Source organism: Syngnathus acus, chromosome 9 (genome assembly GCF_901709675.1).
Source record: "Syngnathus acus chromosome 9, fSynAcu1.2, whole genome shotgun sequence".
NCBI lineage: Eukaryota > Metazoa > Chordata > Actinopteri > Syngnathiformes > Syngnathidae > Syngnathus > Syngnathus acus.
In genome coordinates, this window is record NC_051094.1 from 5,981,845 (window position 1) to 6,009,697 (window position 27,853).

A 27,853-nucleotide genomic window follows, 5' to 3' on the forward strand; every position below is an offset into this window, starting at 1 on the left:
TATTCCCTCGTGTTTATTGAAATTTGTTTGGAAGAAAACTAGAGTAGATGGCTTCAAAAACTGCGCCCCTTCCCATGAGAGCCTTCATCTGCACGCTCAACTCTGTTGTCGCGTATCCATGGAAACAACTGCTGGAATTTGTTTTTAAAGGCTTTTAAAATTTATATTGCATGCAAGTTTTGTTTGAACTAGATTTTACATTCAAAGGTGTAGTTAATCGAGCGCTGCACGACGTGACGAATTTGACAAAAAGGTGGCCGACTGGAAGTACACTTTGCCAGTTACCATGACAACACCGCTCCGATGCGTCTGTTTACGTGCCGTCTACCGACACCCGATGACGTAAATGTCCTGACCAAAGATTGTCCAGTTTCATCGGTGGTTAGAGTTCCAAACGACGCCCAGTAGGACGTTAGAAAAAGTAGTGGTAGGAAACCTACCTTGTCAAATTAAAGAGAGGCAAATGTTCTCAAGAAAAATATGTCAGACATATTGTGCAAATGGCTCAACGAGGACCTTCGACTGTCAAAGGTCATCGGTATGTATGACTGACATTTATTGACAGTTACCTAATGCTAACTCATTTATGCTAATAGTGACTGTTGGTGATTGAGTGTTGAACCAAAATGATACATCCTGACTGTTGAAGGATTGTTCAATTAATGAATTCATTCAGTAACTTGGGGCACCTTGGCCACTAGAGGGCCCCCAAAAAGTTTGAGTGAGTTCATTTATTTATGTTTATTAATTATTCAGTTTTTGAGGTGCTCTCCTTGTATAAAGTGTTCCATGATATTCCTTTTTTTAAATGTACCTGTATTATGATAAGTGTTTTATTGACTGCATCTCAATTTATAAATCCATAAATAGTTCACACATTCCAAATTCACTGTACAAGGTAGTATTATTTTGGTATAATTAATGTGTATCTGTTATATCAGATTTGAAAACAGTCATTTATCAATAATTGTGCTGTGTTTTTGAGTTTTGCGTTTGACTCGTGTCACACTTTCTAATTTTGACTGTGTGAATGTTTAAACATGTTCATCTTTTCAGAACGAAATAACTTCGCCAAAGATTTCTCCAATGGTTACCTCATTGGAGAAGTTTTACAGAAATATCAAATCATTAATGATGTCAGTATCTTTATGAAAAAAGAGTAAGTCCATTATTTTCTCTTCCTTTTACAACAAATCCTTGCTTTTGTTTGAATTCATCTTAGTTTTAATCTGAAAAAAATATGCCCACAGCACTTCCACATCCAAAATGAACAATTTTACACGCCTCGAGCCAACCCTCCAGCGACTGGGCATCTCCTTTGACCAGGCCACGGCCCAAGGAGTGATGAAGGAGAAGCCTGGTGCTGCCACGCATCTTCTTTATCAACTCTACGTCTCACTAAAAAAGCAGAAAATGAGGAAATTCGAAATCATGCAACCTGACGCCCTGCATAAAATGGGTCTCCAAAAATACTCCGATGTAAGTGTGATGTGGTTCATTAGTATGGCATGCTGTTAAATGGAAACCTCTACCAAGTGTATTCATGCATTTATTTCATGTAGCATCCTGTGGTGAAGAAAAATGATGGGGAGTTGAAGTTACAGAAAATCAATCAAGACTTCGAGAAGAGACAACCTCACTTTGACAAGTTAGCCCAGAAAAAGAGTCAACTCAAAGATCAGGATGAGAAAAGAGGCACAAACATGAAGAAGGTGCTCATCATCATTTCCCAGTGTCCTTTATCGGCACACATATCAACTTTAACCCAGTACAGGGAAAAATAAGCACCTCTCCCACCCACACTTCACCGCTTTATTGGCTTTACAATCAAATCATAAAAATCTCATATGACACACAGACATGATTCTGTATGTTTTGCAGTTTTCTCGTCCAAAATACAGTGATGTCGTGTCAAGCCAAAATCAGTCGGCTGATGTACAGGTTCCAAAACCGCCTCCCTACTCTTCACTGGTCAACATGAGGAGGCAGAAACATCAGCAGCGCAAAGATCAGCAAGCAGAGGTCACATTCACACGCAAGCCAGCTTGAGCCTTGATGTCAATCTGACTTGAACCTTAACCCTGTGAAATCTCAAGATGACTTGGTATCCTGCTCAGTCCTAAAAATACTAACTTGCCCAGCTCAAAGTCACAAGTCTGTGAATGATATAAAAAAAGAATCGCTTGTGTCTCTATATTTTTGTCCAAGCAGATAGTCAAGGCCGAAATTGCAGAGTTTGAGATGAACAGAAAGAAGCTGACCACCTCAGGCTTGACTTCTGCATCTGGGTGAGAGAAACATGTTTAGACAGTTGTCAGGTTTATTTTTCTACTTGCAGACTCTAAATTATTCTTGTATAGTAACAAAAATGCTTCTTTGTTTAATGTGGTGTGTAAAGAGAACAAGTTGTATGTGACTAATTGATTCTCCCCCTAGAAATTTTTAAAAGTGCCTATAGTAAAAGTTTAAACAACAAATCTAAATATTATTCATAGAAACATAATCTATTATCCCCAAAATTGTTTAAAAATTAAATAAAGATAAAATGAAATTTAAAAATAAATGAATAGATGAATAAATAAACTTGGTATTGTTGGCTGTTTTTATTTATTATTTATTTATTTTTTAAATTTCTTTGCTTTCACTAGTGGTCTAGATGGTCCACTCGGAGGTAGGACTCAAGGCAGTGCCGGAGAAAATGAACTGACGCTCCAGTCCAGCAGCACATATATTCAGGAGATCCGCCAGAGGTTGCAGGAGAATGTTGCTGCTTCTGAGCAGAGAGAAAAGAGACGAATCAGATGTCTGGTCGAGCAGCTCAAAGCCCATTTGGCTCAAGAGGTGGGTCACAACAGACTTAATCATTTCTCCTCTGTCAATTCGGGTTGGCTTTAAAGCCAGCACACTTCACGACAATGTGGCGTTCCCCCGTGTAGGAAAGATGGCGAGAAGAGCAACTGATAAGATGTCTGACAGGCCAGACTCAGCAAGAGAAGCGCTTAGCCGTGCAGCTACTCCAAATGCGCAAGCAGAAGGATGCCTTCCGGCAGAACCGCCTGCTGATAGAACAGCAGTTCCAGCAACAGCGAGAGAAGGAATTCCGAGAAGCTCTCGAAATGGAAGCGGTGAGTGTCGACAGGATGAACACCTGTCGTAGCTGACAATTTGGATTCATGGTATTTTTGGGATTCAGGCTTTGACCCGTCAAGCTCAGCTGGACCGTGCAGAAGAGATCCAACTGGAGCTAGAATTCTGTAAGAAGATGGCCGCCGAGTTTGCTCGCAACAGGTCCATGAAGCATTTTGAGAACTGCAAGGAGATTTTGGAGCAAATTATAGACTTGGCCACCAAAGTTGGAGAATATCGCCTGCTCACCGCAAAGTGAGTCAAATGTTCAAATGTGGCCCAGGCTTTAATAATCGTAGCAATGTTAATAACTGAGCTTTATGTAGCACTGCTCAAGATTACATTTAGCACCAAAATAATGAAGGAATCTAAATTTGTCAATCACAACTTTACCTCTTTTTGGGCTTTCAGCAGATTGCTAGCATGACACTTGTAATTGTATTCCGCACAAAACGACACTCTCGTGTGTTTTGTGTCTCTATTTTTGGATCGTGTTCGAGTTCAGTCTGTGTGTGTCTTTTGCAGTTTGATTCCAGCAAAGCTGATGCGTGAATGGAAAGAATTGCTGTTAAACGGTCTCCCTCTTTACGAGCAGCAGGAGCGGCCCACATCGCCCGACCCTGTAGAGCTCCAGAAACAGGAGCTACTCAACAGCCAGGATTACGAGGAGTATGTTGTGAGTCATTTAGAATAAAAACTCATGTTTTGGCTCCCACGAGTTGAGCACCTTAGTAGTTGTTGTTGGTTTTTTTCCGACTTGACTTACTGTGTGTCAGAACATGGTTGGAGAATGGGCATGGACAGAGGAGGCCGGGGAGGCCAGCTCACCAGTTGGGCCGAGTCTCAACACGATTCTCAGACATATCTTCTTCAAAATGAGGAGCTTGATCCCGTTAACGAGCCCGTCAGCAATTACTGTCTACAGGCTCAAGGCGTGTGTGCTGGGCAAGTTCTGCTCTGGCAAAACCACCTGTCTGAAGAGCATTGCTCAAGGTACATAACGTCACTTAATCAAACTGTGCTTATGACATGTTTTTTTTTTTAAATAACCCTGTTGTCTTCTCCATATAGATCTCCAAATATGTGTCCTATCAGTGGACAGTCTAGTACAGGAGGCACTGAATGCTCACCAAAGTAGAGAGAGGGTGAGTCAACAATCACCTCTCACACCATACTGGAAACTAGGAGCTCACCAGTAACCATTTTAAAACACGTGTACAGGGCATAGAAGATAATGAAGAAAAGGAGAATGAACTAGTTGCAATTCTGAATACCGGTGGGTTACTTGTTAATACATTTATACCCCCATTATACCCATATTCTGTAAAATACGACAGCGAAAATGTTATTGGCGTCTTTCTTTTTTTTTTTTTTAGATCTGCAAAAAGAGGAAATCTCACGCTTAAATGTAAGAGAAGCGACTGATGAAAACGCTAACAAGATGCAAGATTCAAGTGTGTCTATAGATAGCCTCTCTCGCTTTATCCCAGTTGTCGGTCCGAGCTTTACTGGGAAGAGCTGCCGCAGAGGAGCTGAGCAAAGGCAAAGTCATTCCTGATGAGCTCTTGGTGGACATTGTAGTGGAAGCTATCAGGTATTACCGCATTGTACTCGGCGAGAGAATATTCTCGTAAAGAATGAGTATACACACGAATATTTGCCATCGTGTGAGCAGCCGGGTTCCGTTTGAGTCGGGCTGGATCTTGGATGGCTTTCCAGTCAACGTAGATCAGGCCCATCTACTGGAGACGGCCATCGGCTCTCTCGACAAGGGCTACGAAATAATGGAACGAAAGATAGACCTCGCCATCGATCCGAATCCTTCGCTGCCCCTGCCCCCGCCGCCTGCGCTGGACTTGGCTGTACTGCTGGACATTCCTGATCAGTGTGTCGCCAAGCGCGCAGTCAGTTACACCGGTACGTTTGGAATTATCATTCAAGTGAAGGCTTGTTATTATTTTCGACTTGTCATGCAGCAGTTTTCTTGCGCTTTATTTAACCTTAAATGATGTGCACTCTCTTATATGTAAAGATGGAGGCAGACGTACTCCGGGTGCAAGAGGCTCGCCACAGGTTAACAACCGATTGTTTACTGCACAGATTCCACATAGGTAATATGATTGGATGACCTGCCATGATTGGCTGTCTCCTTGCAACTCCAGTCTAACACCCATTCTCCCTTTTTAGGATCACGTCCTTTCAGGATAACTGGATCAAACTTGAGGAATGGTTTGCGAACGCTGGGAGGAAAAGTATTTTGATGCGTGTGGATGCAGATGTATCAAAGGAGGAGCTTTGCACGATCATGAGTAGTATCCTACAGAAGGCTATATTGCAAAGACAGCAAGGTAACATCAAGCGAATGCACGGGTAATAATCATTTTGTTTGACCAGGAACGTACCTTCTTCATGTTGATTTTGATTATATTTTTGGAATCTGCAGCTCCAGATCCTAGGCAATATTTTGAGTTCGAGACCCCAGTACCTGCACTGTCTCCCACTTCTGCTGCGAGTTCCGTCCAAACGACAGCCGTCACAAATGAAGACGAATCCCAATTGAGCCTTACCGAGGACCGATCCAATTCAGTCCCCCCAGCAGGTACAATTGTCATCTTTGTAATGCCTGAAAACAAGCTTGAAAGGAGTTCAATTTGAGCGGAGTTGAGTGGCAACTTTTGTAGAAGTCATCAAAGTTGAATGGAGCTTTCTGCCCAATCTGCAGATCAAGCCAACAGGACATCCACCGACTCTACGGCCGACGAGGACTTGCGAGAAGAACCCTCTCCCACTCCTGCCTCACCCTGCCCGGGTTCTTCCGGCTGGGTCTACGTAGATGAGCCACTCTCCTCAGTAGGAAACATATCAGAAGACCTTAACATAGAATTGCCTTTCTTCCACATAAACTTGTCCTTGTCTTCTCTACATGTCTCTTTTTAGAGCAAAGCCGAGTTTCTGTGCCAACAGTGGGAAGCAGTTTGTGATTCTTATGTGAGCAGTGTCAAGGCCGTGATGCAAGAGCTCCGCTTCGAGCGCACTGCTATTGACCAACGCTTGTATGACATCAGGTAAATTACATTTGAAGTGTTTTCGCCCATTGAATTCCATTCGTTCCGAACCATGCGGCACATCTCCAGAGAGGAGTTCAAGCAATTCCTGGAGCGACCTGACCTGAAGCAGGAATTAGTATCTCAGTGGCAGAAAGATTACAACAGCATACCTGACGACCTGAGGAAAAACGAGGAGACCAAAGCAGAATTAATTCACCGTCTGGACGTAAGTAAAAAAAAAAGATGACAGCATGGGAGTGGCTTCAGGGTGTAAATTGTGGTGTCGCTATCGGTGGGTAGAACCTGTGCGAGCATTTGTGGGACATTATCGACACGCACAAGGAGGACGATGAGACACAACGGGCTGTGCTCATTTGTGAGAAATGGTTGGAGGAACACACCATGATCCTGGTCAACCATCATTTAAGACTCATACAGGTAACACAACTAATGACTACAGATTTGGAAGGATTGCTCAATTCTTATCAATTCCCAACGCGAGTAATGAACTCATCACCTGTCATTGTGTTTTTCAAAATGCTCAAACACATTTTACAAAGGTGGAAATGAGCCGTTTTCAGAGCACATGCAATATTTTGCGGGACTACTATCTGAGTGGGGGTCAACAGGAACACCTGGACTCCATCCCCCTCCTTGACATCGAAGATGTAGGACCTACAACGGTATTGCCCTATAATGCCAATCTCCCGTCCCCCATGGAAATAAATATTTGTGATGATTATGCGCATTTTATTTTTTTAATTAAGGTCATAGTTGTCTTGTTGTTTGCGTCCAGGTACTTCGTGAAATCCTGATCGCCAAACACGACGATGCCCTCACAGTCATAAGTAAACTGGTAATGCCGCTTGACATAACACTGACAAAAGTTATATATGTGGAAGGCATGTTTTAAACGGACATGTGTTCATGTGAAGGTGACAACAGAACCTCAGCTGGCGGATCTGAAAGCACAAGACATTGAGAAAATCCAAGAGAAGGAAAGATCCCAGGAGAAGGAAAAGGAAAAAGAGAAGGAAAAGGAGAAAGAGAAGGGGAATGCGAACAAAAAGAAAGACAAAGATAAAAAACAGAAAGGCAGTGAATTTGCTTAGCATGATGGCTCAAAACAGGTTTTCTAAATGATTTGATAACGCATATTGTGCATACATTTTGTATTTAGGTTCTCCGTCTCCCCCTCCTGCTCCCAGCCCACCACCAGCTGTGGAAACTGTGGAGAAGAGCTCTGGAGGCGTTAAAAATGGCAAACAGAAGGTAATCCAAGAATACGCGGCTGCTTTGAACCATGAAGGTACTGCATGTTCACATCCAATTGAGCACACGTCAAAGTTTAAAAGTACCATTCTGCAAACATGTTGTGGGTGTGTTTGTGCATGCGTGTGTGTGTGGTTCCCAGAGAATGCATCAAATGTTCGGATTAATCTGGTGAAAGGCCACGGGCTGGTACTGCTGAACTCTCTGCAAAGCAGAGCAGAACAGATCTTTAGCGACATGCAAGACAGCTTGGAAGCACATTACGTTGCCCAAATGAAGAGGTCGGTGTCTCTTCTTTCTATGCTGCTGGCTGCACAGTTTATGTTACTTGTAATTTCGGGGATGATCAATTCAGTTGTTTTTTTTGTAGTATTGACCAACTTGTAGAGGTGGTGCGCCACTTCATAGAGACTGGTGCTAAGCTTCAGAATGAGTTGGTGCTGGTAAGTACCACCTTTTTTTTCTGGAGGGGAGGGGGTGCGTCTTTACATAAAATGTATATATAAAATTACTTTCTGGGAAATAATGGCTTTTTAATACGTTTCATATTTTCATGCTTTTAGGAAAGTATTGATTTCTATTTGAATGGAGACTCCCGATTGATTTCAAGTCCACTTTCCCAACTGAGTCCCCCTGCCTCGGAGATTGCAACATCTTCAATGCTGACCGTTCTTCAACTGGAATCATTGTACCACTGTCTTTGCAACGAAGCTCCAACAGGTAACATGAAAACCTATAAAACCCCTGTCTGAGAAAAAAGAGATACGAGATTAACAGATAAAGCAATCGAGCATTGTTGGTGTCTGTCCAGCTCTCCATCTTTCTCCTAATATTCATTTTTTTAATCATTGCTCTCTCCATTTTCAGGTGTCATGTCCAGTTCTGAGTTCTTCCATCTGATCAAGGACATCCTCCCTTATAACTCTCTGCCCGAACCTTGGGAGAACATGAGGGAAACACAGGTATGCTCAAATCTTCAACAGCATTAGCTTCAGATGATCTTAAATTGGTAAACAAAATATGTCATGTCCAGTCAGTTCATATCAATTGATGAGTTGACTCTGACTGCGTGAAACACGGTCATGTGTGTCATCACATCACTCGTTCTCTCTTGTGCGCAGTTGAAGGAGATTATTTCTCTGCTCGCCGATGGATACAAACAGATAGACTGGCGTCGATTCCTTGTCAGTGCCGCCATCCCTTGGCCGTTTCCCTCTTTAACACAACTGCTGCTTGTGCGCAAGCAGTTCAAGGCAGCAGACACCGGTGACACGGGCTACATACGTGAGGAGCAATATAATCAGGTTAGTCTCTGCAACAACATTGAAGACCCTTCATTTCTCTTCCGTGACCTTGTCGAATCTGCCTGAGTCGACTTTTTGTCTGTTCCACTTATTTTGCCACAGCACCTTTTTAAACAAGCAGTAGTTTGGTAGATGGTAAACAATTTTTCAAGATGTTTCAAGTATTTAATTAGTCTGCCTGTCACTCTACTGATGAACAAAAATTTGTAATAAAAATACGAATTATTTTTGGGCTGAAAATGAAGTGAATTAAAATGAATTTCAAATCATTTCTTTTGGCGCACCAAGTCATTGATCTATTTCTTTCCTAACACAAGGCGAAGTTGTGGTTTTCCAGTGAGAGTGAACAGTCCGTCCCCGAGGACTCCTATCAGCCTCTAAATAAACGTCAAGCCCACCTACGCAAGGTAAAATGCTCGAAACGGTGCAAAGTCTGACAACGATGACTATTATAACAATCCTTTTCAAAATGATGTCCACATTTTCCCTTCATAGCTTTTTTTCCAGCTGTTTTCCGATCACTCTACCACCCCGCCTCAACTGGACTACATGACCATGCTGCTGTGCTTCGCCTCCGATCTCGATCCCAAGCAGGGCTTCATCAAAGCGTTGAGCGTAATGACGGGACATCATCTCCACTACCCCACCTCGAGCGCTTTTGACACAGTGAGTTCATTGGTGTGCAGGGAAAAAGCGGCACATCGTGGAGGCCTCTGATTTACTAACGCACACTTGTCACGTACGCAGACTGATTCAAACTTATGGGAGACCACAGTTTCCTCCTGCTCACAGCCAGAAGAAAACCCCAAGGAGGAAGAGGAGTGTGCAGCAAGTATGAGCCAGACAGTGTCCATCCCAGCTCTCCTTTCTGTCGTGGGGCCCGAAGTAGGAAAGATGAAAGGTGGCATTAACCCTGCTTCAGGTTGCTTGAGCCAGGAGGAGAATGTTGAGGTATGATGAGACCCAAGTCTGCCCAATATTGCAGAAGTTCAAAGTATAACCAAGCGCTGTTTTATACGGAAGAGTTAGATTGGGATAAGTGACATGGTCCCTTTTTAAAAGTTATGTAACATTTAATCAAACTAACAGAATCACTACCTTTGCTACCATGTAGCATCTGATGCAGATATTCGTAGAGCTGGGCTACTCTCCAGAAGATGCCATTCCCTTCTCGGTCCTCTCCGAGCATCCGTCCTTTCGTAATCTGATAGAGGTCACTAATCACCACCTCTTTGTCGTAAGTCAAGACGCATGTCTTCTTTTTATTTGTCTGATACTTTCCTTTGCCACACTCGCAAACACCCGTTCTGTTTTTGGGAGTTGTCCATTTTTTTGTCACACACGTTTAATATTTTGACACAATTATTGAGGTAATTTCACTCTTAACACATATTAGAGCACAGGACAATTTTATAAAATAATCTGGCTTTTGCAACTCAGAGCAATTGAAGACCACAGTGGGTGTTCAAGATTTTGTTCGTCACATTTGTTAACATTTCTTTTTTTTTTTTTACATTTATCGAGGCACGAACCTTTCAGATGGACTCTGATCCAAATAAAACATTCCTATTATAAATTCCAACTCTTATATTACATTTTCTTAAGCGTTTTCTTTGTTCTCTTTCAGAACATTCATAACGTGCTGCAGGCCCCTCAGCCACAAGGAGAGGCTCAACAGTCTCCTAATTGATGATGACACCTAAAACATCTACTTTCGGTCTTCTATGTCATGATAAATTACTCGGAAAGAATAAATAGATGTAAAAAAACTATTCGTGACTTTAGTGTTAAATGAATTGCACATTCTATCGTTTCAACGCATAGACCTGAATGAAGTGACAAGGCAGGCTGACTGAAAACATCAGCCTCTCTGACTCGGCATTCTTTTTCCTGAAACACTCCAGCAGTTTTTCTGATTCACTTGTTTTTCTAATGACCTCTCTGACACAGAGGAGCATCGGTTTGCGTCCACAATGAGTGCATTGTCCAGGATAACCTACATGTCAAGCCTCACTTGCCAGCAGCGACCTTCCCGAGCACCCGCAAGCCTTTTGTAGCCCATTTAGTCGGGATGCGCTGTCCTACCTACTGCTGCGCCCCTTCCAATCAATCCCGTAATCAGCAAAACAAACAATTCATTAATGCAGTATTTTAAAGCTAATATTACCGCACAAATGACATTTTGACAAAAAAAGGAATAGAAGGGCAGGCCGAAGTTTGTTAATACTTAACAAAAATGTCGTTGTCTTTAGTTAACATTTCCATTGATTTAATTTGAAGACGTGCTTTGGGGGACTCTGAGCCCCCCTTTTGCCACCGCCCCTTCTCCCGGTCCCTCCCTTTCATTAACACTGCAGGTCCAATGCTGGTAGACATGTGAGTGTCTGACTTTTAGAAGAAAAACGGAGAGGCTCATGTGTTATGTGGACAGAACCACGCACACAGACTGGCGTGCCGACTCCCGAATGACAAGGATCAGCGCCTTAAGGTCGGGACTTTTCCATTCATTTGCACTGACAGCCAAGCAAAGTGACACAGACATTGTAAGCGCCTTTGCCCTTTTATCAGCTTCTGAATGGAATGCTCTTTTGTTTTTTTTCTACTCAACTTATTTTTGGTTTGCTTTTCATTCCATGTTTGGGAAATTAATTTGCCGTTATAATTCTCCTGGCTCCAGCCATAATTTTACTTTGTTTACTTTTTTCATAATTTTACCAGGCAGACACTCGCATAAGAACGCTTTCATTAGAGTTTATTTTTGAACTGGAAGACTATTTTCGGGATTTTGGCTGGAGATCACGGTGGCACCAACGACATGGGGCTTGTGGTTTGGATGTGCTGGCTGCTGGCTCTCCCACTACTTCAGTCTGCCAAAATCCTAACGGTCTGCCTAATTGGTGAGTAGGGGAGCAGTCATTGTCATGCTTTTCTTCTCCTCCCTCGTTTTCTTCCTAACTAGCCATCAAAGGAACAAAAGAAAAACCACACAGGAAATTATATAATGTAAAGTTTCAAAAATATAGTATCTATTTTTAATGAATAAGTGCACTCTCTGGGAATGGAATACGTTATGGGTCAGATTAACACGTTTTACAGTTGAAAGAATTTCAATGTGGGGAAAAAAAGAAATGTCAACAAAATGTCTTGATCTTAATTTCAATTTACATTTATGGTCAATATTTTGAACCAGCAGTAAAAATAAAGGTAAAAATCTTCCAACTATTATACGGTCATCTCTTGTTACACAAGCCAGCGATGCACACCTTTAAAATAAATACTTCCTCCTGCAGGAGGAAGCCACTACTTGTTACTTGACGAGATCTCCCATAACTTCCACCTCCATGGCCATGAGGTTCGCATGCTCCTGCAACTGGACAACCCTGCCATCACAGGTATTGTTTCAGATTTATCTGCAACATTCATTTGCATTCTGCTTTTTAATATACTACAATCACATCCGTCAGGTTTGTCCTATGCCGGCCGCAATGGCAGCTACCAGACCAGCACTTGGTCCCCAGGAGAGGATTACATTAAACAATACAACGGGTGGTTCTTGGAACAGCAAGCACAATTTTTACTGGGCCGGTACCACAATTGAGACTCTTTCTTTCAACATTCTTATCATGTGTAGCAGACATAACTCAAATAAAAATGAGTCATTTGGAGTAAACTAACGTTCTTTCCACAGGGACAGCTTTAATGGCTTTTTGAATTTCATGGGTCACCTTTCTTATCAGTGCGACAAGCTCTTAGGGGACAGCGATCAAATCACATTCCTCCAGGAGCAGCAATATGACATCGCTATCCTGGATGCTTTTAATCCCTGCTCCTTCATCATAGCACACAAACTTGGTATTTAGTGACAATCTATCAAATATAGCCAAAAAAACTCCAAAGAATTAATTGCAGGCCTGTTTTGCATCATCCAGGTGTGCCCTACATCGCCTTCTATCCAGGCTCTCTGAACGGCCCCCTTGCCATTGCCATCCCTGCCTCCATCTCCTCAGTACCAGCTTGCAGCTCCCAGTTGTCGGACCGCATGGACCTCTGGGATCGTGCAAAGAACTTGGTTTACTCTCTCCTCAATGCTGTTGGTAAACAATTTATTAACTGTATTTTGAGGTTTCATTGTACACATTTTTGACATTCTGACAACGCCCTAAACATTTCCATTTCTTGTTAAAGGTCAGAAAATTGTATGGTCCATTTTCAAGGAGGTAGCCGAGCGCCACTTGGACTCAGGATCCCCGCCTGGTGGCCTGGATGAGTTCCACCAGAAGGCGGAACTCTGGGCCTTCAACACCGACTTTTCCCTGGAGTTCCCGCAGCCGCTTTCGCCTGCCACCGTGTTGACGGGGGGGCTCCTCAATAAACCTGCTGAGCCTCTGGAACAGGTCATTCTCCTTCATAACAATACATTCTAATGTGTAGCTTATTATGGAACTCTTTGTTATAAGTGTGAAATTAAACAATTGCTTGAATATGGTTAAATTACCCAGTAGTATTGGATCCAGTTCCATTCCATGCACAGAATAGCATTAGCTAACAGCGATAGCTTCTGAGAAGTGACTCTTGATAGCTTGTGAAGTTCAGGACTCAGTGGCGGTGTGGAGGGGGTTGAGTTTGGCAACGTGTCCATGCGCCACATGACACACATTATAGCAGGGGTCACCAACCTTTTTGAAAGTGAGACCTACTTCTTGGCTACTGATTAATGCAAAGGGCTACCGCCTACCGGTTTGATATGCGCTTGTGAAATAACACATTTGCTCAGACCTTTAATGAGAATTAATCGTATTAAACCGTATGAAGACATTGATCATGTGAATAATTTCTCACAGTCATTAACAATGATTGAAGGAAACAGATGTACATCAATGCAAAATGCTCAACTTTATTAGGTGTTGACATTTTCAAATCATCACTTCTAATACATTCCTAGGAAATCACTATATCCCATCACAGTCAAAAAAAAAAAAAGCATAATATGGCTCCATGGTCAAACAAGGTCTATCTTGCAGGACCTTGACTCGTGGATCTCCAGTTTTGGAGAGTCTGGTTTCATCATTGTGACCTTGGGATCCATGGTCTCTTCTGTGTCTGTGGACCGGCTTCTGGTGGAGCTGGTGGATGCCTTCTCCATGATCCCTCAGGGTGTGATCTGGAGGTACAATCTTCTCATGATGCTTGCACTCACACAAAATCTATACTTTGGATTTTGATGCTCCTTTTTGTTGTCAGGTACGACCGTAAGCTTTGGCCGCCTCATCTGAGTAAACCTTCCAATCTCCTCCTTGTGGACTGGCTGCCTCTTAACGACTTGCTAGGTGCTTATTCACTTCATTATACACTGCATAACACTTTATTGTACGTGAGTGAACGCAGTCACACACTAATTGACACTGCTTGGGTGGTGTTCATTGGTGTCACATTGTTCTGGTACTTATTAAATCAATATCACTGTAAAAAAAATCACAAAAAAAATCACATCAGAAATAGATAATAATAGATATTGATAAGCATTGTTATTCCTTGGAGGTTGACTTTATTTATCATTTTGAAATGAAATATTCTCATTTCTTCCCAGGACACGGCAAGGTGCGCCTCTTCATCACCCACGGAGGTCAGAACAGTCTTCTTCAGGCCGTGTATCACGCCGTTCCCGTGCTTGGCATCCCCTTGTTTGGAGATCAGTTTGACAACGTGGTGAGAGCTGAAGCAAAGGGCCTGGGCCTTGTCATCAGCCCTACGCGAATTACCAGCAAGCTCCTTAGCTCCACCATCCAAAACGTCATACGGAATGTCAGGTATGTGCAAATTGCTCCAATAAATATGACACGACTTTTGATGTAGTCAAAACTGTCAAGCATCTATTTTTCCTATTCATTGTGATACCTCCTCCACTGTCTAGTTTCAAGTCGGCAGCTTTGTCCCTCAGCCGCATCCACAGATCGCACCCCGTGCCCCCCGCGCTTCGACTTGTGCAGTGGGTGGAGCACATCCTGCACAGCGGAGGGGGGGCTCACCTAAAGCAGGCCTCATTGCAGCAGTGGTGGTACCAGAGATGCCTACTGGACCTACTTTTGATCATCCTCATGGGTCTTACCGGGTCAGTTCTTCTTTGCTGGATTTTCTGCAAGAGCAAGACGAGCAAAGGTGACAGCAAGAAAACACAATAGGACATATGATGGATGGAAAGTTGACTTTGAAATGGCTTGCTCCCTCAGGTCAGACCAGAAAAAAAATATTCAACGTACAGATAGCAGATTAATCAATGTACAATAATACAATAATGAAATATTTGTGCTTTGTTTCTTCCCACCACTGGACACAGACATCGTTGTACTGTAATGCTGAATTGTCCCACACCTCCATGCTGCTTTGACCCGACAAGCAGGGGGCACTTCTTGGGCCAGTACCCGTATAAGCCCACCAGTGTGCACCATTGTTTACGTGTGTGTGCATATGAGTTTGGATGGCGGTCGGGTCTGGTGGCTAGTTGGCCTAGAGGCTCTTCTTTTGGCACCCACCCACACCTGCAGGCCTCAACTCCGACCCCTGCGGTCTCTCCTGCTTGTTGGCACAGTCTGCTTCCCACTCCTACACAAGGCCCAGCAATGTTCACGGTCAGCGCTCACTCCACAGTGGAGAGCAGAAAAGGTCTTGGAGGACCTCTCTCCCCTCCTCTTTCTCTGCCCTTCTTCCCACCCCTTACATCTGTGTTGGGGTGGGGGGGTTGAGATAAATTAGCAAGAGAAAAAAATGACCAATTAGAACGGCATGTTCTCGCTCCCCCCATTCAGCTGTCCAATCCTTCATGCCATCGCTTCCTTTCATTTGTCTGGCAGTTGCAGGTGCCAGTATGTCTTCCTCTGCCTCGCACGCAATCCCAAGTGGGCCGGGCAAAATGGGCCCAGGCATAATATAACAGCAAGCGGGGAGACAGATAATAATGGCAAAGGAGAAAAAAAACACAAAAGATGAAATGGCAATGAAGCAGAAGAGGAATGAAAGCAAACAAATTAGACAAGAGGAGGGGAAGAATCTGACAAGCTGTTGGCACGAAATGTTAAAAGAAGAAAAACAATACAATTCACGCAATTAAACAACACTTTCACACGTTCATAATCTGCTGCTTTACACATACTATAAAGTCAGAGTGGTAATGTGCAGTGTTTCATTGCAACACAGCCACACTTTAATGCAATAGTGGAATTTGCCCTCCTTATATTAAACTAATTGAAATGTCACGCCACAGAGAAGAATGTTGTGCATTAGTGTTTGTGTTAGAGTAGGGAAACTTTGAAAACAGCCAAGACAGCGGCTCTCCAGGACGGGAGTTGCCTACCCCTGATTTGAAGGATAAACTCCACACATGTTTTGCTTTTTATTTTATTTTTTGGTACACGGTTATCATTTATCAACATTTATATGACGATTAACTCAAGAATGTTAAAAAGGGACGTGAAAGATTGTCTGTTCAGTTAATATGTCTCATTATGGCAACACTTTACTGTATTTGAGAACATGTAAACTCCACTCTGGCCGGGATTCGAACTCAGAATCTTGGCGTCGTTATAAACTTAATCCCGAATGATGGGGGGGATATAGCGCCATCTATCGGGGTAGAGTGTGTGCTCCTGGTAAATGACTTTACAAGTATAGGATATTGGCTTTCCCACTTCATGAGTGAATCTCAAAAATTTTGGGTTTTTTCCCTCACAAAATTATGGAAAATAGGCAGCATTCTCCACTAGTAGTTTGCATTTCTGCCACACCGTTCTGATTTGTGTTTGAATTTTAGCTATGTTCTCTTGTTACTCCAACCTCCGCCCACTGTACACATACCAAAAACGTGCATTTTTATTTTCCATCGGTGTAAATGTGAGTATGACTGCATTATTTTTTTTTTCAGTGCTCATTTCGCTTGCAGTCGTAGTACGTTCTTGATTGGTCAAAGCGCCACTCTACTCCGATTGGTCAGAATTTGACCAAGTGGGCGTGCCACACGTCACGCTTCCTTCCTATCGCCGTAAGATGATGGTACGTAACACAGCAAAGGTCCTATCCGCAATGTGATTAAACAACGAACGGCCATGCTGCCGTATCCCTCGTCAAACGCATTATTATGGTCCAGCTTCTAACACGGCGACGCTTTAGGAGGTGAAACACGGAAGAGGCTGAGGACAACTCCGTCATGGCGGCTACAATTGGCCTCAAAGCCTGCCGGAAAATTCGCGGTGCGCAGATACGAGGTCTCCTGGAGGCGAAGGACTTCATCCTGTTCGACTGCGACGGGGTCCTGTGGCACGGTGAGAAGGCCGTGGCGGGCGCGGCTCAGGTGGTCAACTCGCTCATGAGTCGGGGCAAAAACGTCGTGTTCGTCACCAACAACTCGACCAGGCCGCGCGACAAGTACGTCCACAAATTCTACCGGCTGGGCTTTACTGCTGTCGCTCTGGAGCATATCTTCAGCTCGTCCTATTGCTCGGCCCTCTACCTGCGGGATGTGGCCAAGCTCCGTGGCCAGGTGTTCGTCGTTGGCTGCGACGGGCTCCGGGACGAGCTCCGGGAGGCGGGAATCCCTTGCGTGGAGGAGGTGGACGAGCCGGACGCCACCATTTACAATTGCGCCCTGGCCACGGACGTCAAGGCGGTGCTGGTGGGCCACGATGACAAACTGACTTTCCTCAAGCTGGCCAAGGCGTCGTGCTACCTGAAGGACCCGAACTGCTTGTTCCTGGCCACCGACAACGACCCCTGGCACCCGCTGTCGAGCGGAAGGATTTTGCCAGGTATGAAGGTGGTGCTCAGTCGCTCCGCTTAGGGGCATTGTGAGGCTTTTACTATACTTTTCAACAACTAATTGAGGTTTCATTAAGTTGGAACCACCACAAGTCACAATTAGTGTGACTGGTGCAATGCAGTAGTTGTATTAGTTGCATCGGTCTTCAATGTGGCTTGGGGAGCTTCCACAATTCACACTCGCTAGGGTCTGATGAGCCCTGCTATTTGGCTTTTGTTTCCTTATAGGTTCCGGGTCCCTCATGGCAGCCCTAGAGGTGGCATCGGGCCGCAAGGCCACGGTGATCGGCAAGCCAAGTCGCTACATGTTCGAGTGCATCTCCAGACAGTTCCCGGGCATGGACCCGGCCCAGTGCCTAATGGTGGGTGACCGCCTAGAGACTGACATGGTGTTCGGCTCAAACTGCGGCCTGGACACCATGCTCACCCTCACTGGGGTGTCCCAGATGGATGAGGCCCACCAGTACGGGAATAGTGAGGTGGACCAGAGCCTGGTGCCAGACTATGTGGTAGACACCATCGCTGATTTCTTGCCCGCATTTGAGGAGGTGGAAGAGCAGAGCAACTGATCAGTGCAGTGCATGCTGCAAATCCTGAAAAACTAAGTAATTGACAACCCCTCCAAACTGTGTGTCAATTCAAACTGATCTTCAATCGTCCCCTTAAAAATAAATGACTCATTTTTTATTAAAAGAAAGCCACCCTAATTAAATGTGCAGGCAGTAGACCCTCCTCAGAAACCCAGGCTAAACTGAACTCCTCCTTGACTTGTTTCTAGTCACGATATTTAACTACAATGAACGAATGAATACTTGGACAAGTTAGAGAACTGTGTACATGTACTAGTCACCTACATTGAGGGAGCTTTTGGCACCATCCTGTGGCATCTTAGGGTATTTCAAGAAAGGCACAAAAACTGAGAATCAGCAAGTAACAGGATTGGTTGAAAAAAAATACATCATGTGAATTCTTGACTGAAGTACTTTAGGTTTAAGCATACCTCAATGTTAGTGATGTGGCCATTTGTTGTTAACAGTGTTTTGTTTCAATTGCACCTTCTCATTCACAAACCTGTTAGTTTTTTTTAAACAAGCAAACCTTTCATCGAAAGCACTAAAATCACAACAGCAAATTGTATATGGACAGCTTACATGTGCCAATATTGTAATGTGTCTAATTTAATGGCTGCAATTCTGCCACTATTTGACAATTTTTTTATATATATATATACACACTCCATGATAGCCTGTCACAGATGTGAATGATCATTTCACAATCGTGAATATTCAGTGTTAGCATAGAGAGCATGTTGGCAACAATAAAGACCTGCATTTATGCTAAATATATATCCGCTGCCTGTTTTGTATCTACATCACTCACACCAGAATAGAATATTGCTTTAATGACTTGAACACAGCATTGATACAAACACCAAACATCTCAGTGTTGTTAAATGCCACACATGTTGGTCAACAGAAGCCAAAAAAAAAGCAGCAGTCTGGTGCAATATGTCAATGCAAGAGAACATCCACTGTTCATCAGAATGTCCTTCAAAAGCTCATCAAAACAAACATCCTGAAAAATAAAAAAATATGTACATGAGAGGATTTGTAAAATATTTTATTCTACATTGCGTCTTGAGTTTTTTGTGCCAAGAAGAGGAAAGACATCAGGACGATGAGCTCCATAGATAAGTACTTTGGTTGCAGTCATTATACTGGGACCCATCATTCTGGTCCACCACGCTATAACAAGAATACACAGTTACTTCAAATACAGTTCTGTAGTCATAACTGCTCATATTTAAGAACTTGCTAGTTCACCTGAATATAATCCATCTCTTCTACCACAAGTGGTCTGCGGCGGTACCTTGCAGGTAGCAGCTGAACCGATGCTAAGGTGTCAGGTGTGCCCGCGATGGGTGGCAGAGTTATGCGATTTGTTATTTGTGGCGGCGGCGATGCCGAACTGGGGCTGTTGGGTTGCGAGAAGTTGACTAATAAAGTTTTCAAACCTTCTTGGGCTGTAGGAGAGAAAAATAAGATGCGATGATTAGAAAATACATGAAACAAACAGTAAATGTGTTACAAATAATTCATATTTTGTGTTTTCTTTCAATTTCATATCTTGGTAAAAGACATGATTCCACTCACCATTGGGTTTAAGGATTCCTTGTCTGCTGGGAAACTTGATCATGGGCGCATGAGGCCGCACTGCCTGAGGAGAGCAAAAACAATAGTCTATTCGAAGGATAGTACTGCTTAAAACAGTGATACTATTTATGAAATAAAATTATAGGACATTTCTAATTAGTGTCCTGTTCACCATTCTTCAGGAATAAATACAATACATTCAAAACGGGGGAAAAAAAGGAACATTTGTAAACGCACTTATTCATTATTACTTTATAAAGCCTGACTGACGCCACATTATTATTTAGGGGTAGATTCAAATCAAAAGGGAGTTAAAATTTGGCCTGCTAGCAGTCTTCTCGCGTACGCCTTTATGACACCTCCCTGACAAGGAAATTAGATTATTTACGCATGCAGAATTGAAATGCCCAAATGGGTTACTGGTTGCTGATTCATTGTGGAAGGAAAAACTACATTTTGACGGCGAAAAACAAGGACACCAACAAGGGTACGAGCAGCTTTTGTCACCTCTCTCTGGACTTCCTCTCTGTGCTAATTCCTCAAACATTCCCAAAAAACCTTCATTATCATTTATAAGTTTTAAACGAATATGACGTGAAAAATCATCTGCACGTTAAGTTGTCAAATGGAGCAGTTACCTGAATAACTCTAGCGGTGGGAGCAGCCATTTTGGAGCTGACTTTGCTCCCCATGACGACCTCCGCACTTTTAGTTCCGGGTTTTAAAGCAATGGCGTTTCCTCTGCACGCCACAAGATGGTGCCGCCCACAACACGTAGTGACGTCCTGAGTGTGCTGACGAGCCCAGTCCACAAAGTAAACGATTAGCGTCTCATGTTTACAGAAGCAGACACAATTGGCAAGCCCCCAACCCACCACCACGTCGTTACCTATCAGGCAAGTACTCTCTCAAGGTCAGTAAAAAAAATGCAGGTTTATGGGTTAGCTTCCTACCATTGACTCACGAAATTAAGTACGTACTTAAATCCTTTCGTAACCTTTTACTCCAGGAGAACAACCGTAAATATGCTAAATAGAACACAGGACGTCCGGAATTTGTGAAGGATGTCAGTGTCTGACATCAGCGCCTGGATTAACTGAGGGAATGAGAAATCGAAGATCTCTGTGGCGTTTGTATTTTTATATACACTCATCACGTGATATACATCGTCCAATAAGAAACGGGGCAGAGCAGGCGCAAAGCTTGTCTACAGAAGGAGATAAGTGGCATTTATCGGCGCCATAGCGGCGTGTAATTCTCATGTAAATGGGTCAATAAAAGTTGGGAAATGCTGAACTTTAAATTACAAAGTCAGGAGCTGCTGTAAAACCAAAATGTCATCATACACCGAGGACTACTTTTACTGCAATCTAAAAGTCTCCAAAATCTTGTCATGTTCAATGGTGATTCTCCATGATGACTCTTGATCTACCTATTTATAAATCTAATCAATATGATTCGATTTGTAAACATTTCTTTGTTCTTTTCAATATATAGCAATATATATTTGTAGTTGCATCATTGTTTTAGGTTATATGTAAAGTGCTTGGTTGCAACGGCAGCGTGTACGGTATATACGTATTTTCTTTATGCCCACAAAGCAACAGTCAAGACACTGATTCACATTGTATCTTTATTTTACAAAGTGGTTCTGCGTGGTAAATCAAAGGCACTGATCATAAAGGGGCCAGCTCCAAACTTGAGCTGCCACTGTGGCTTCACATGAACCCTTCAGCAGATGCACACAACAATGGCAGTTTCAAGCGAGGCTCTGCCCCCCAGAGTAGTCAACAGGATGAAAACGCTGACATTTGCACACGTTTAGTCAACGACTGTGAATCTCTGCTGTCAGGTCTGAGGCCGTCAATAGTACAATCAGTGGCTCTTTGATCGGTCAAACAGCTCCTTGAGCTGTTGCTTAGTGGTGGCTTCTTTCTGCTGCATGAGCGCAGCGTGGCCTTTGGTGACACCCCAGCTGTCCGGCTTGGACATGGAGGAACACAGTGGACGGCCAGAGGCCGGCTTCAGGTTCTCCCAGTAATCACGACGAGCTCTAAGTCATACAAAACATTGGAATAACATGAGCTGCAGCACATAGTATGTTGTAGAGTATGTTGGTAACATTTTGCTGGTGTGAAGTGCAAACATGTATGATTATGGATTACCTGGCTCTGACCCAGGGTTTGGTGTGCATTTCCAGACCGGCACCCCACATGCCGTGTTTCTCCGATCCAGCGGGCACGATTTTCCTCTCGGCCGCCAGCTCTTCTGCCACGGCCCTGATGTGGTACGGCTCAAACCCGCAGCAGCCGCCGATGAAGCGAATGCCGGCGTTGTAGGCCTCCCTGGCGTATTTGTGCATGTCCCATCGAGTGAGGATCCTAGGCTCCAGACCTAGACAAGGATTTCACAAGTTGTAAAGTTCCTATTGGAGTACTTTTTTTTTTCTGCCGTTGCAGCCCTTACATTCTGTATGAGTCATAATTGATTTTTTTAATTGATGAGCAATAAAAATGTCATTATTTGACCCTAATATTTAATAACTTCCTTTTTATATTACGTATTACATTAAAAATGGTTTGAGTGTATGTGTGTGTGTATGGACAGGATGTTATTACCAAAGGGGAATTCTGGCAAGTCAATGAATCCCTGGCAGTTGCAGTCGGGGGTGTGGTAGGCCAGAGGCTGCACCATGTAGTGAGCCTTCAGGCCGGCTTTCTCCACAGCCGCCTTCATCATCTTGACAGCCTCCACACTGGTCAGTGGGTCAAAGTGGCAGTTGACACCCACAATCTGGGCACCTGTGCAAGAAGACACAAAATTTGCAACTTGTAGCTGTGACTTGTAGTCACCACAAAAGCGCTACTATACAGTAATCAGTTGTGTTTGGTGTGCAACCAACCAGCTTTGACCAGCCTGACAGCACACTCTCCAGGTGAGACGCCGTGCATGTCGCCTTCCGGCCCGATGCACAGAGAAGCGGCCACGGGCTTCCCCGTCCCCTTCAGCACCTCCACCGCCCACACGGCCTCCTCAACGTGCTCAAAGTACTGCAGGATGGGCAAACGTCACTGTGAGACAATGAAAACGGACTATCCGCACGCAGAACCGAGGATTGGCATCTACCTCAGCAATCAGGAAGTCCACGTTTTTCTTAATGAAAACGTCCAGTTGCCTCTTGAAAATGGCCTTCACGTCTGCCTCGCTCTTACAGCTCAGGTAAGACGGCGTCTGGGACACACCTCCCGCCACCAAGGCGTCGCCCTCGTTGGCCACCTCACGGGCCAGATCGCAGGCGGCCTCGTTGATTTGGGCGCCCTTTGCGATGAAACCGACTTGGTTAAACGATGGCATGTTAAAAAATCGAGTTACTCCCGATGCAGTTACAGGAGTGAACGTGCCACATTGGCTTTATTGAACATACGGTGTAGGTCTGCTTATTGCCCCTGTTCTCCAGCTTGTCATCACTGGCGTAGAAAGTGAAGGTCTGCATGACATTGGACCCTGCCCTCAAGAACTCCCTGTGCAGCTGGCGCACTGGAACAGCAAACACGATTGCATTACAAGCAGTTCACCAAAAGTAACACAATCACTCAAACTAAAGTACACACGCAAAAAAAGGAGCTGTATTGATTCCATTATTTTTAAAGTCATTTGATTCCTGGTCTTCACCTGCTTCGGGGTCCTCGGCGGCAGCCTCAGGGGTCCAAGGACCCGCCTTCACGTAGCCTCTCTTTTCCAGGGCAAACACAAAGCCGCCATCGCCAATCACCACCTCCCCGGCGTTGAGACGCTCCAAGATTCCCTGAGAGAAGGAAACAAAGGATGGATGTCAATTTAGGAATGGTAATAAACATCCACACACAGACCCAATGAGGCTGAATTTGAGCCACAAAGGTCAAAGTTTTGCATTGCAAGCAGCATTTGACCGCAAAAGTGATACTTGGAATGATTTCTGATGCATTCCTGTGCACTAGAGCCAGACTCCAGCCATATTCATCTAAAGTTTCTTTGTGGAGGCCTGAATCAGCAAAAGCAGCTTTTGACCTCAACTGCAGTGCAAAACTGCTCCATGCAATTCCACTGCTTACCTTTGGTGCCATATTCCCGGAGCTGCGTGGACCCCTGACTGCTCAGACTTTGACAGGTTGAAACAGACATTAAAAAAGGTCAGAGCACTTCTTTAAATCCATTGCAAGCAGGGGGAGCGGTCTAAGCCAGAGACTCTCTGATTGGCAAACACAAGTTACACAACTGTCCACCCCCCTCACCTTTCCAGATGAATGAGTGTTGTGTTGTCGGCGCACATTTGCTAGTTTAGTCCGGATGAATTCTACTTCTGATTTTGTTTGTGTTTCTCGGTTCAAGTGTGAGTGTTGCCGACTAGACAGAAAAGAGACACGAAACTATGCTAAGAAATCTCTCTCACGATTGATAAAGGTATTCAATGCTAATAGGCAATACGAAGGACATTCATGTAGAACATTAAACTCGGGGGGGGAATCATTAAACCCGGAGTGTTTAGATAGACTTAAATGCGTTATGTAATGTTATACGACTGCATGAACTGACCTTGACTGTGATCCAAAATGATTTTTTCAGTGGAAAAAACCCCAAAAAGCTATCGAACAAACAATATTGCAGCAAAATATTTTAATGAGTCAAGTCTGCGGTACACAATTTTAGATTAGAATCAAATTCCAGTTTGAAATTCTCAGCTTTGATTTGATTCTTCTTATGCTTACAGTGCATTGCAGCATGTATCATTGTTTCACGCGCTTTTCTACAAGCTCCGCCTCCATCGCTGTTAGTTTCATTTCATTGTTATGATTTGGCCTCTTTGTCTCGCAGTGCCATCAAACGCTTCATTTCCTCTTTGCTAGTGGCCGCTTTGTGCTGCATGAGCTCAGTGTGACAATCAGTCATCTGGGGTAGCTTAAGGCTTTCTCAAAAGGACAACATCCAGTTCCCAAGGATGCTCTACCTGGCTCTGACCCATCGCTTAAAGCGGCAGCTGAGAATCACCGGAGGTGCATTGCGAGCGGGTGATTTGGAGTTGTGATTGTACTGAAGGGGAAGTCGAGCAGGCCTCTGGATGAGTCACGGCGGCTTTGGGTCCAGCCTTGATGTAGCTCTGCTTCTCAAGGGCCATCACAAAGCTCCCATCGCCAATCACTACCTTGCCCAAGTTCAGACGCTGGATGATCCACAAAGGATATCATTGAGATGCCAGTTTTTTGGCTGGCAACCAGTCCAGGGTGCACCCAGTCTCTTGTCCAACCCCTCCAGACCTAGAATATAGAAAATGGATGGACTCGTGGCTTCTAATAGCTTCATGAGGAATTTTGTATGTTTTAGCAAGGAAATTCTGCACCTCATGCAGTTTTGTAAACAAGGCTGAACAAATACCGCACGTCGATGCAGACGATGTTTACAAGTGCTTTCAGGACAGAAAAAAGGCTGAGGCACTTGGTCCAAAGGTGCAATGATAAAAGAGGCTCTCTTATGCCGAGAGCTTTTGCAATAGTGCGGCCGAACAATCGAACAAGACACAAATGCTGGATCGTACTTTAAGTTTACCGTCGCTCTTAAAAAGTATCAGAATTTAATTTGGGTTTAGAGCTCAACCATATTTAGCTGCCAGAGAGAAGATCGAAATATTAGGCACCCCTCCTAGTGTTGTGCACTTCCAGACTAGATGGGTAGAAAAAAGCAAAACAATCAAAACAAATCCTGACCTTCTTGACAGGTGCCATTTCTTTGTCCAGTTGCAAGAATAGCAAACCCAAGTCCTACAGGAGTGCAATTCTTCTCCGCGTTTTATACCTGTGAGGTATGATGGGAGGATTTTGTGTCCATCCCAGTGTCTTATTGCCATCATGCCAATTGATAGTCATTAAAAAGTGTTGACACCCACAAGGACATTCACGGAGAGCTTTCAAAGCGTCCGTAATTCATCTTTTAAATGAAATAAAGTTAATGAACTGCAACTACAGCTCTGTGTTTTCCTGCAATAGCTCCAAATAGTAAAGCTTCATCTATATTTTGCAATTAGGCCAAAGGTGCTTGGCCGAGTAAAGTCACAGCAGAGGCAAGCAAGGCAACGCTTTCTGACACTTGTCCATAAATGGACTTGAAAGGTTTGGCGACACTTTAACACTCTTGCTGTAGATCATTATTTATTTTTCAGTTAACTGGTTACACCTTCCTGTCCTTAGATGCAAGTGTAAACATACGCACATACACACACCAGATATGGTTTATTGACCTTCAGCAGAAAGCTGTCAGTTCTGGGTCCATCCAGTTTGAGAGAGATTAGCAGTATACCTCCTCCCTGAAGTTTATCAACATGGTCAAAGTGCAGAAAAAAAGGCGAATTTCGTCAGTAGGGTTTAAATGCATCACATACATAAATGACTTGACTGGACTACAATGCATCTCAAAACTAAGGAATTTGAAAATATCGAATCACTATGAGCAGGTACAATTTTGGGGAAAAAAAATCTTGCTGCATTTCTTTTACACCAACAAAAAATCAGTATTGATTCATTGAGAATCAAAAGAATACATCTTCAAAATTATTCTATGGCTTTATTTTTGTTAAATTTTTGGCTGTATTAAGCTGAGCAGTACTGAATGACATTTTCGAGTTGTCACTGGCTGTGACTAGAAAGGGACGAAGCCAAAGCAGTTAGAAAGGGGCAAAAGAGTCAAGTTGAAACAAGATTTTGGGCGGGTGGGTTGGTGACCGGGTGACCACGACATTAAAGTGGTACGAGTCTGGGTTCAAGTTGGGTTAAAAAAAACAAGCAAAAAAAAAAAGAAAAGTTGTTTGAGCCATGTAACGTGGATGTATGCAATCACAAGAGTTAAAGACTGGATGGAAACACATTTAACAAGCTGATAAAGCTGTGGTTAAATTTTGACTCCCCAATGATAACTTTCAGACTTTTGGCTTGTCATACGATATCCGCAAAACACATGCAGTAGTCAGGCAAGCAAACAAACAAATCATTCTTGTCAAAATGTAGTATGTATGTATGTGTGTGTGTATGTGTGTGTATGTGTGTGTGTGTGTGTGTGTGTGTGTATGTGTGTATGTATGTATGTATGTATGTGTGTGTGTGTGTATGTGTGTATGTGTGTATGTATGTATTATGTATGTATGTATTATGTATGTATGTATGTATGTATGTATGTATTTATTTATTTATTTATTTATTTATTTAGTGGGCTAAATACTTTCGACATCCAACCGAACCGGAGGGGACCAACGTACACCAACTCAGATGTACGTATAGTTAGCCACAGGAGGGCGCCCTAGAACAATTGTCAATACGTACATACTGTAGCTTCTCCGGCGATGCGGATGCCGTAGAAATGAGACAATTTGGGGAAAAGGGCTGTATTAAAAATGTTCTCAACAAAGTAGAAGTCGTCGTTTTTTTTTAAATCATCTAATATCTCTGAAAAATTATATCCTGGACTTATTTTCCTGACGTAGGTTGTGTTAGGAGTATTTGTCTCCGTCTCCTAGCAACCGCCAGGAATCTCTTCCCAGCACAAGTCAAGAAGTGACCTGCGTGTCCGCGTTTATTTATCTTGGCACGCCGAGCAGTGGATACAAGTTGCGCTTCGCACAGGATGAGTCACGCCGTTGATGCCGCAATCTTTTGTGAATGCTATGTTGACATTAATGGAAGACGCTGCTTACATAAATAAAAACTTTGTAAGCGAATGGTAGAAATATGTGTGTGTGGTCCAACTTTGTGCTTAGTGTTCGATGACCATATACAGTAAGGACATGTCTACTGTGTCTGTGTGTGGAATACAGTTGAGATATTTTATTTGCAAGGCTGTCACAATGCTGTATTTCACTATTTTTATTGAGCAGATTCACAATAAAAGAATGCTCAGATTCTTTGCTATATGCTTTCATGACATACAGTATGAGTGACAAGTTCATTGTTTCTAATGTCATCTCGCAGTCTCTCTCTCTGTCTCTCTCTCTCTCTTTCCCCAATGTACAGCTTCTCAAGAAACTCTAACATAATTTATGTACGTATAATTGAAGGCCAAGTCGATAAACACATGTTTATCTCTCAGCACCATCCACCGCAAATGGCATCATGGCGCAGCGGAACTT

The 27,853-nt window shown here is 43.5% G+C and overlaps 5 protein-coding genes and 1 long non-coding RNA gene across 10 annotated transcripts; 4 read left to right on the forward strand and 2 right to left on the reverse strand.

Annotated features, from left to right (window-relative positions):
* The first annotated feature begins 311 nt into the window (after positions 1 to 311).
* Positions 312 to 10,529, forward strand: spef2 (sperm flagellar 2). Its single transcript, XM_037259385.1, has 37 exons — positions 312 to 538; positions 1,057 to 1,159; positions 1,251 to 1,479; positions 1,563 to 1,712; positions 1,882 to 2,022; positions 2,212 to 2,288; positions 2,649 to 2,841; positions 2,937 to 3,125; positions 3,194 to 3,381; positions 3,652 to 3,802; positions 3,903 to 4,119; positions 4,198 to 4,271; positions 4,348 to 4,402; positions 4,503 to 4,534; positions 4,617 to 4,720; positions 4,802 to 5,043; positions 5,159 to 5,237; positions 5,314 to 5,474; positions 5,576 to 5,725; positions 5,849 to 5,976; positions 6,064 to 6,191; positions 6,261 to 6,399; positions 6,474 to 6,611; positions 6,734 to 6,856; positions 6,970 to 7,029; positions 7,109 to 7,271; positions 7,315 to 7,482; positions 7,588 to 7,726; positions 7,816 to 7,888; positions 8,009 to 8,165; positions 8,313 to 8,407; positions 8,567 to 8,749; positions 9,067 to 9,156; positions 9,245 to 9,415; positions 9,497 to 9,700; positions 9,864 to 9,986; positions 10,377 to 10,529. The coding sequence occupies exons 1-37, from the start codon at positions 481 to 483 to the stop codon at positions 10,437 to 10,439; spliced, it is 4,938 nt and encodes a 1,645-aa protein (XP_037115280.1). The 5' UTR covers positions 312 to 480; the 3' UTR covers positions 10,440 to 10,529.
* An 80-nt stretch (positions 10,530 to 10,609) lies between these two features.
* Positions 10,610 to 15,050, forward strand: LOC119126803 (UDP-glucuronosyltransferase 3A1-like). 4 transcript variants are annotated; one of them, XM_037258228.1, is made up of 11 exons: positions 10,610 to 11,292; positions 11,468 to 11,646; positions 12,040 to 12,141; positions 12,214 to 12,334; positions 12,438 to 12,601; positions 12,679 to 12,843; positions 12,935 to 13,143; positions 13,771 to 13,916; positions 13,991 to 14,076; positions 14,337 to 14,556; positions 14,661 to 15,050. In XM_037258228.1, exons 2-11 carry the CDS (start codon positions 11,565 to 11,567, stop codon positions 14,926 to 14,928), a joined length of 1,563 nt encoding a protein of 520 aa, XP_037114123.1. In that variant the 5' UTR covers positions 10,610 to 11,292; positions 11,468 to 11,564; the 3' UTR covers positions 14,929 to 15,050. The 4 variants fall into 4 exon arrangements, with proteins under 4 accessions (XP_037114123.1, XP_037114124.1, XP_037114121.1 ...); XM_037258229.1 differs by having other exon boundaries at positions 11,472 to 11,646; XM_037258226.1 differs by having other exon boundaries at positions 10,610 to 11,237.
* Positions 15,051 to 16,738: 1,688 nt separating this feature from the next.
* LOC119126806 (pyridoxal (pyridoxine, vitamin B6) phosphatase) lies at positions 16,739 to 18,900 on the forward strand. The gene is made up of 2 exons (XM_037258231.1): positions 16,739 to 17,544; positions 17,783 to 18,900. The coding sequence occupies exons 1-2, from the start codon at positions 16,947 to 16,949 to the stop codon at positions 18,121 to 18,123; spliced, it is 939 nt and encodes a 312-aa protein (XP_037114126.1). The 5' UTR covers positions 16,739 to 16,946; the 3' UTR covers positions 18,124 to 18,900.
* A 37-nt stretch (positions 18,901 to 18,937) lies between these two features.
* Positions 18,938 to 20,857, reverse strand: mrps36 (mitochondrial ribosomal protein S36). Of its 2 annotated transcripts, none has more exons than XM_037258232.1 (5): positions 20,688 to 20,857; positions 20,346 to 20,501; positions 19,708 to 19,771; positions 19,378 to 19,577; positions 18,938 to 19,299 (listed from the first exon to the last, which is right to left on the reverse strand). In XM_037258232.1, the coding sequence occupies exons 2-5, from the start codon at positions 20,397 to 20,399 to the stop codon at positions 19,282 to 19,284; spliced, it is 336 nt and encodes a 111-aa protein (XP_037114127.1). In that variant the 5' UTR covers positions 20,400 to 20,501; positions 20,688 to 20,857; the 3' UTR covers positions 18,938 to 19,281. The 2 variants fall into 2 exon arrangements, with proteins under 2 accessions (XP_037114127.1, XP_037114128.1); XM_037258233.1 differs by having other exon boundaries at positions 20,597 to 20,854.
* A 465-nt stretch (positions 20,858 to 21,322) lies between these two features.
* LOC119126805 (betaine--homocysteine S-methyltransferase 1-like) lies at positions 21,323 to 23,940 on the reverse strand. The gene is made up of 8 exons (XM_037258230.1): positions 23,799 to 23,940; positions 23,380 to 23,512; positions 23,132 to 23,244; positions 22,834 to 23,025; positions 22,610 to 22,757; positions 22,326 to 22,508; positions 21,873 to 22,101; positions 21,323 to 21,760 (listed from the first exon to the last, which is right to left on the reverse strand). Exons 1-8 carry the CDS (start codon positions 23,808 to 23,810, stop codon positions 21,583 to 21,585), a joined length of 1,188 nt encoding a protein of 395 aa, XP_037114125.1. The 5' UTR covers positions 23,811 to 23,940; the 3' UTR covers positions 21,323 to 21,582.
* On the forward strand, positions 23,512 to 27,645 carry LOC119126808. The gene is made up of 2 exons (XR_005098707.1): positions 23,512 to 23,876; positions 27,245 to 27,645. It is a non-coding gene; the product is annotated as an uncharacterized LOC119126808 (long non-coding RNA).
* Positions 27,646 to 27,853: the final 208 nt, after the last annotated feature.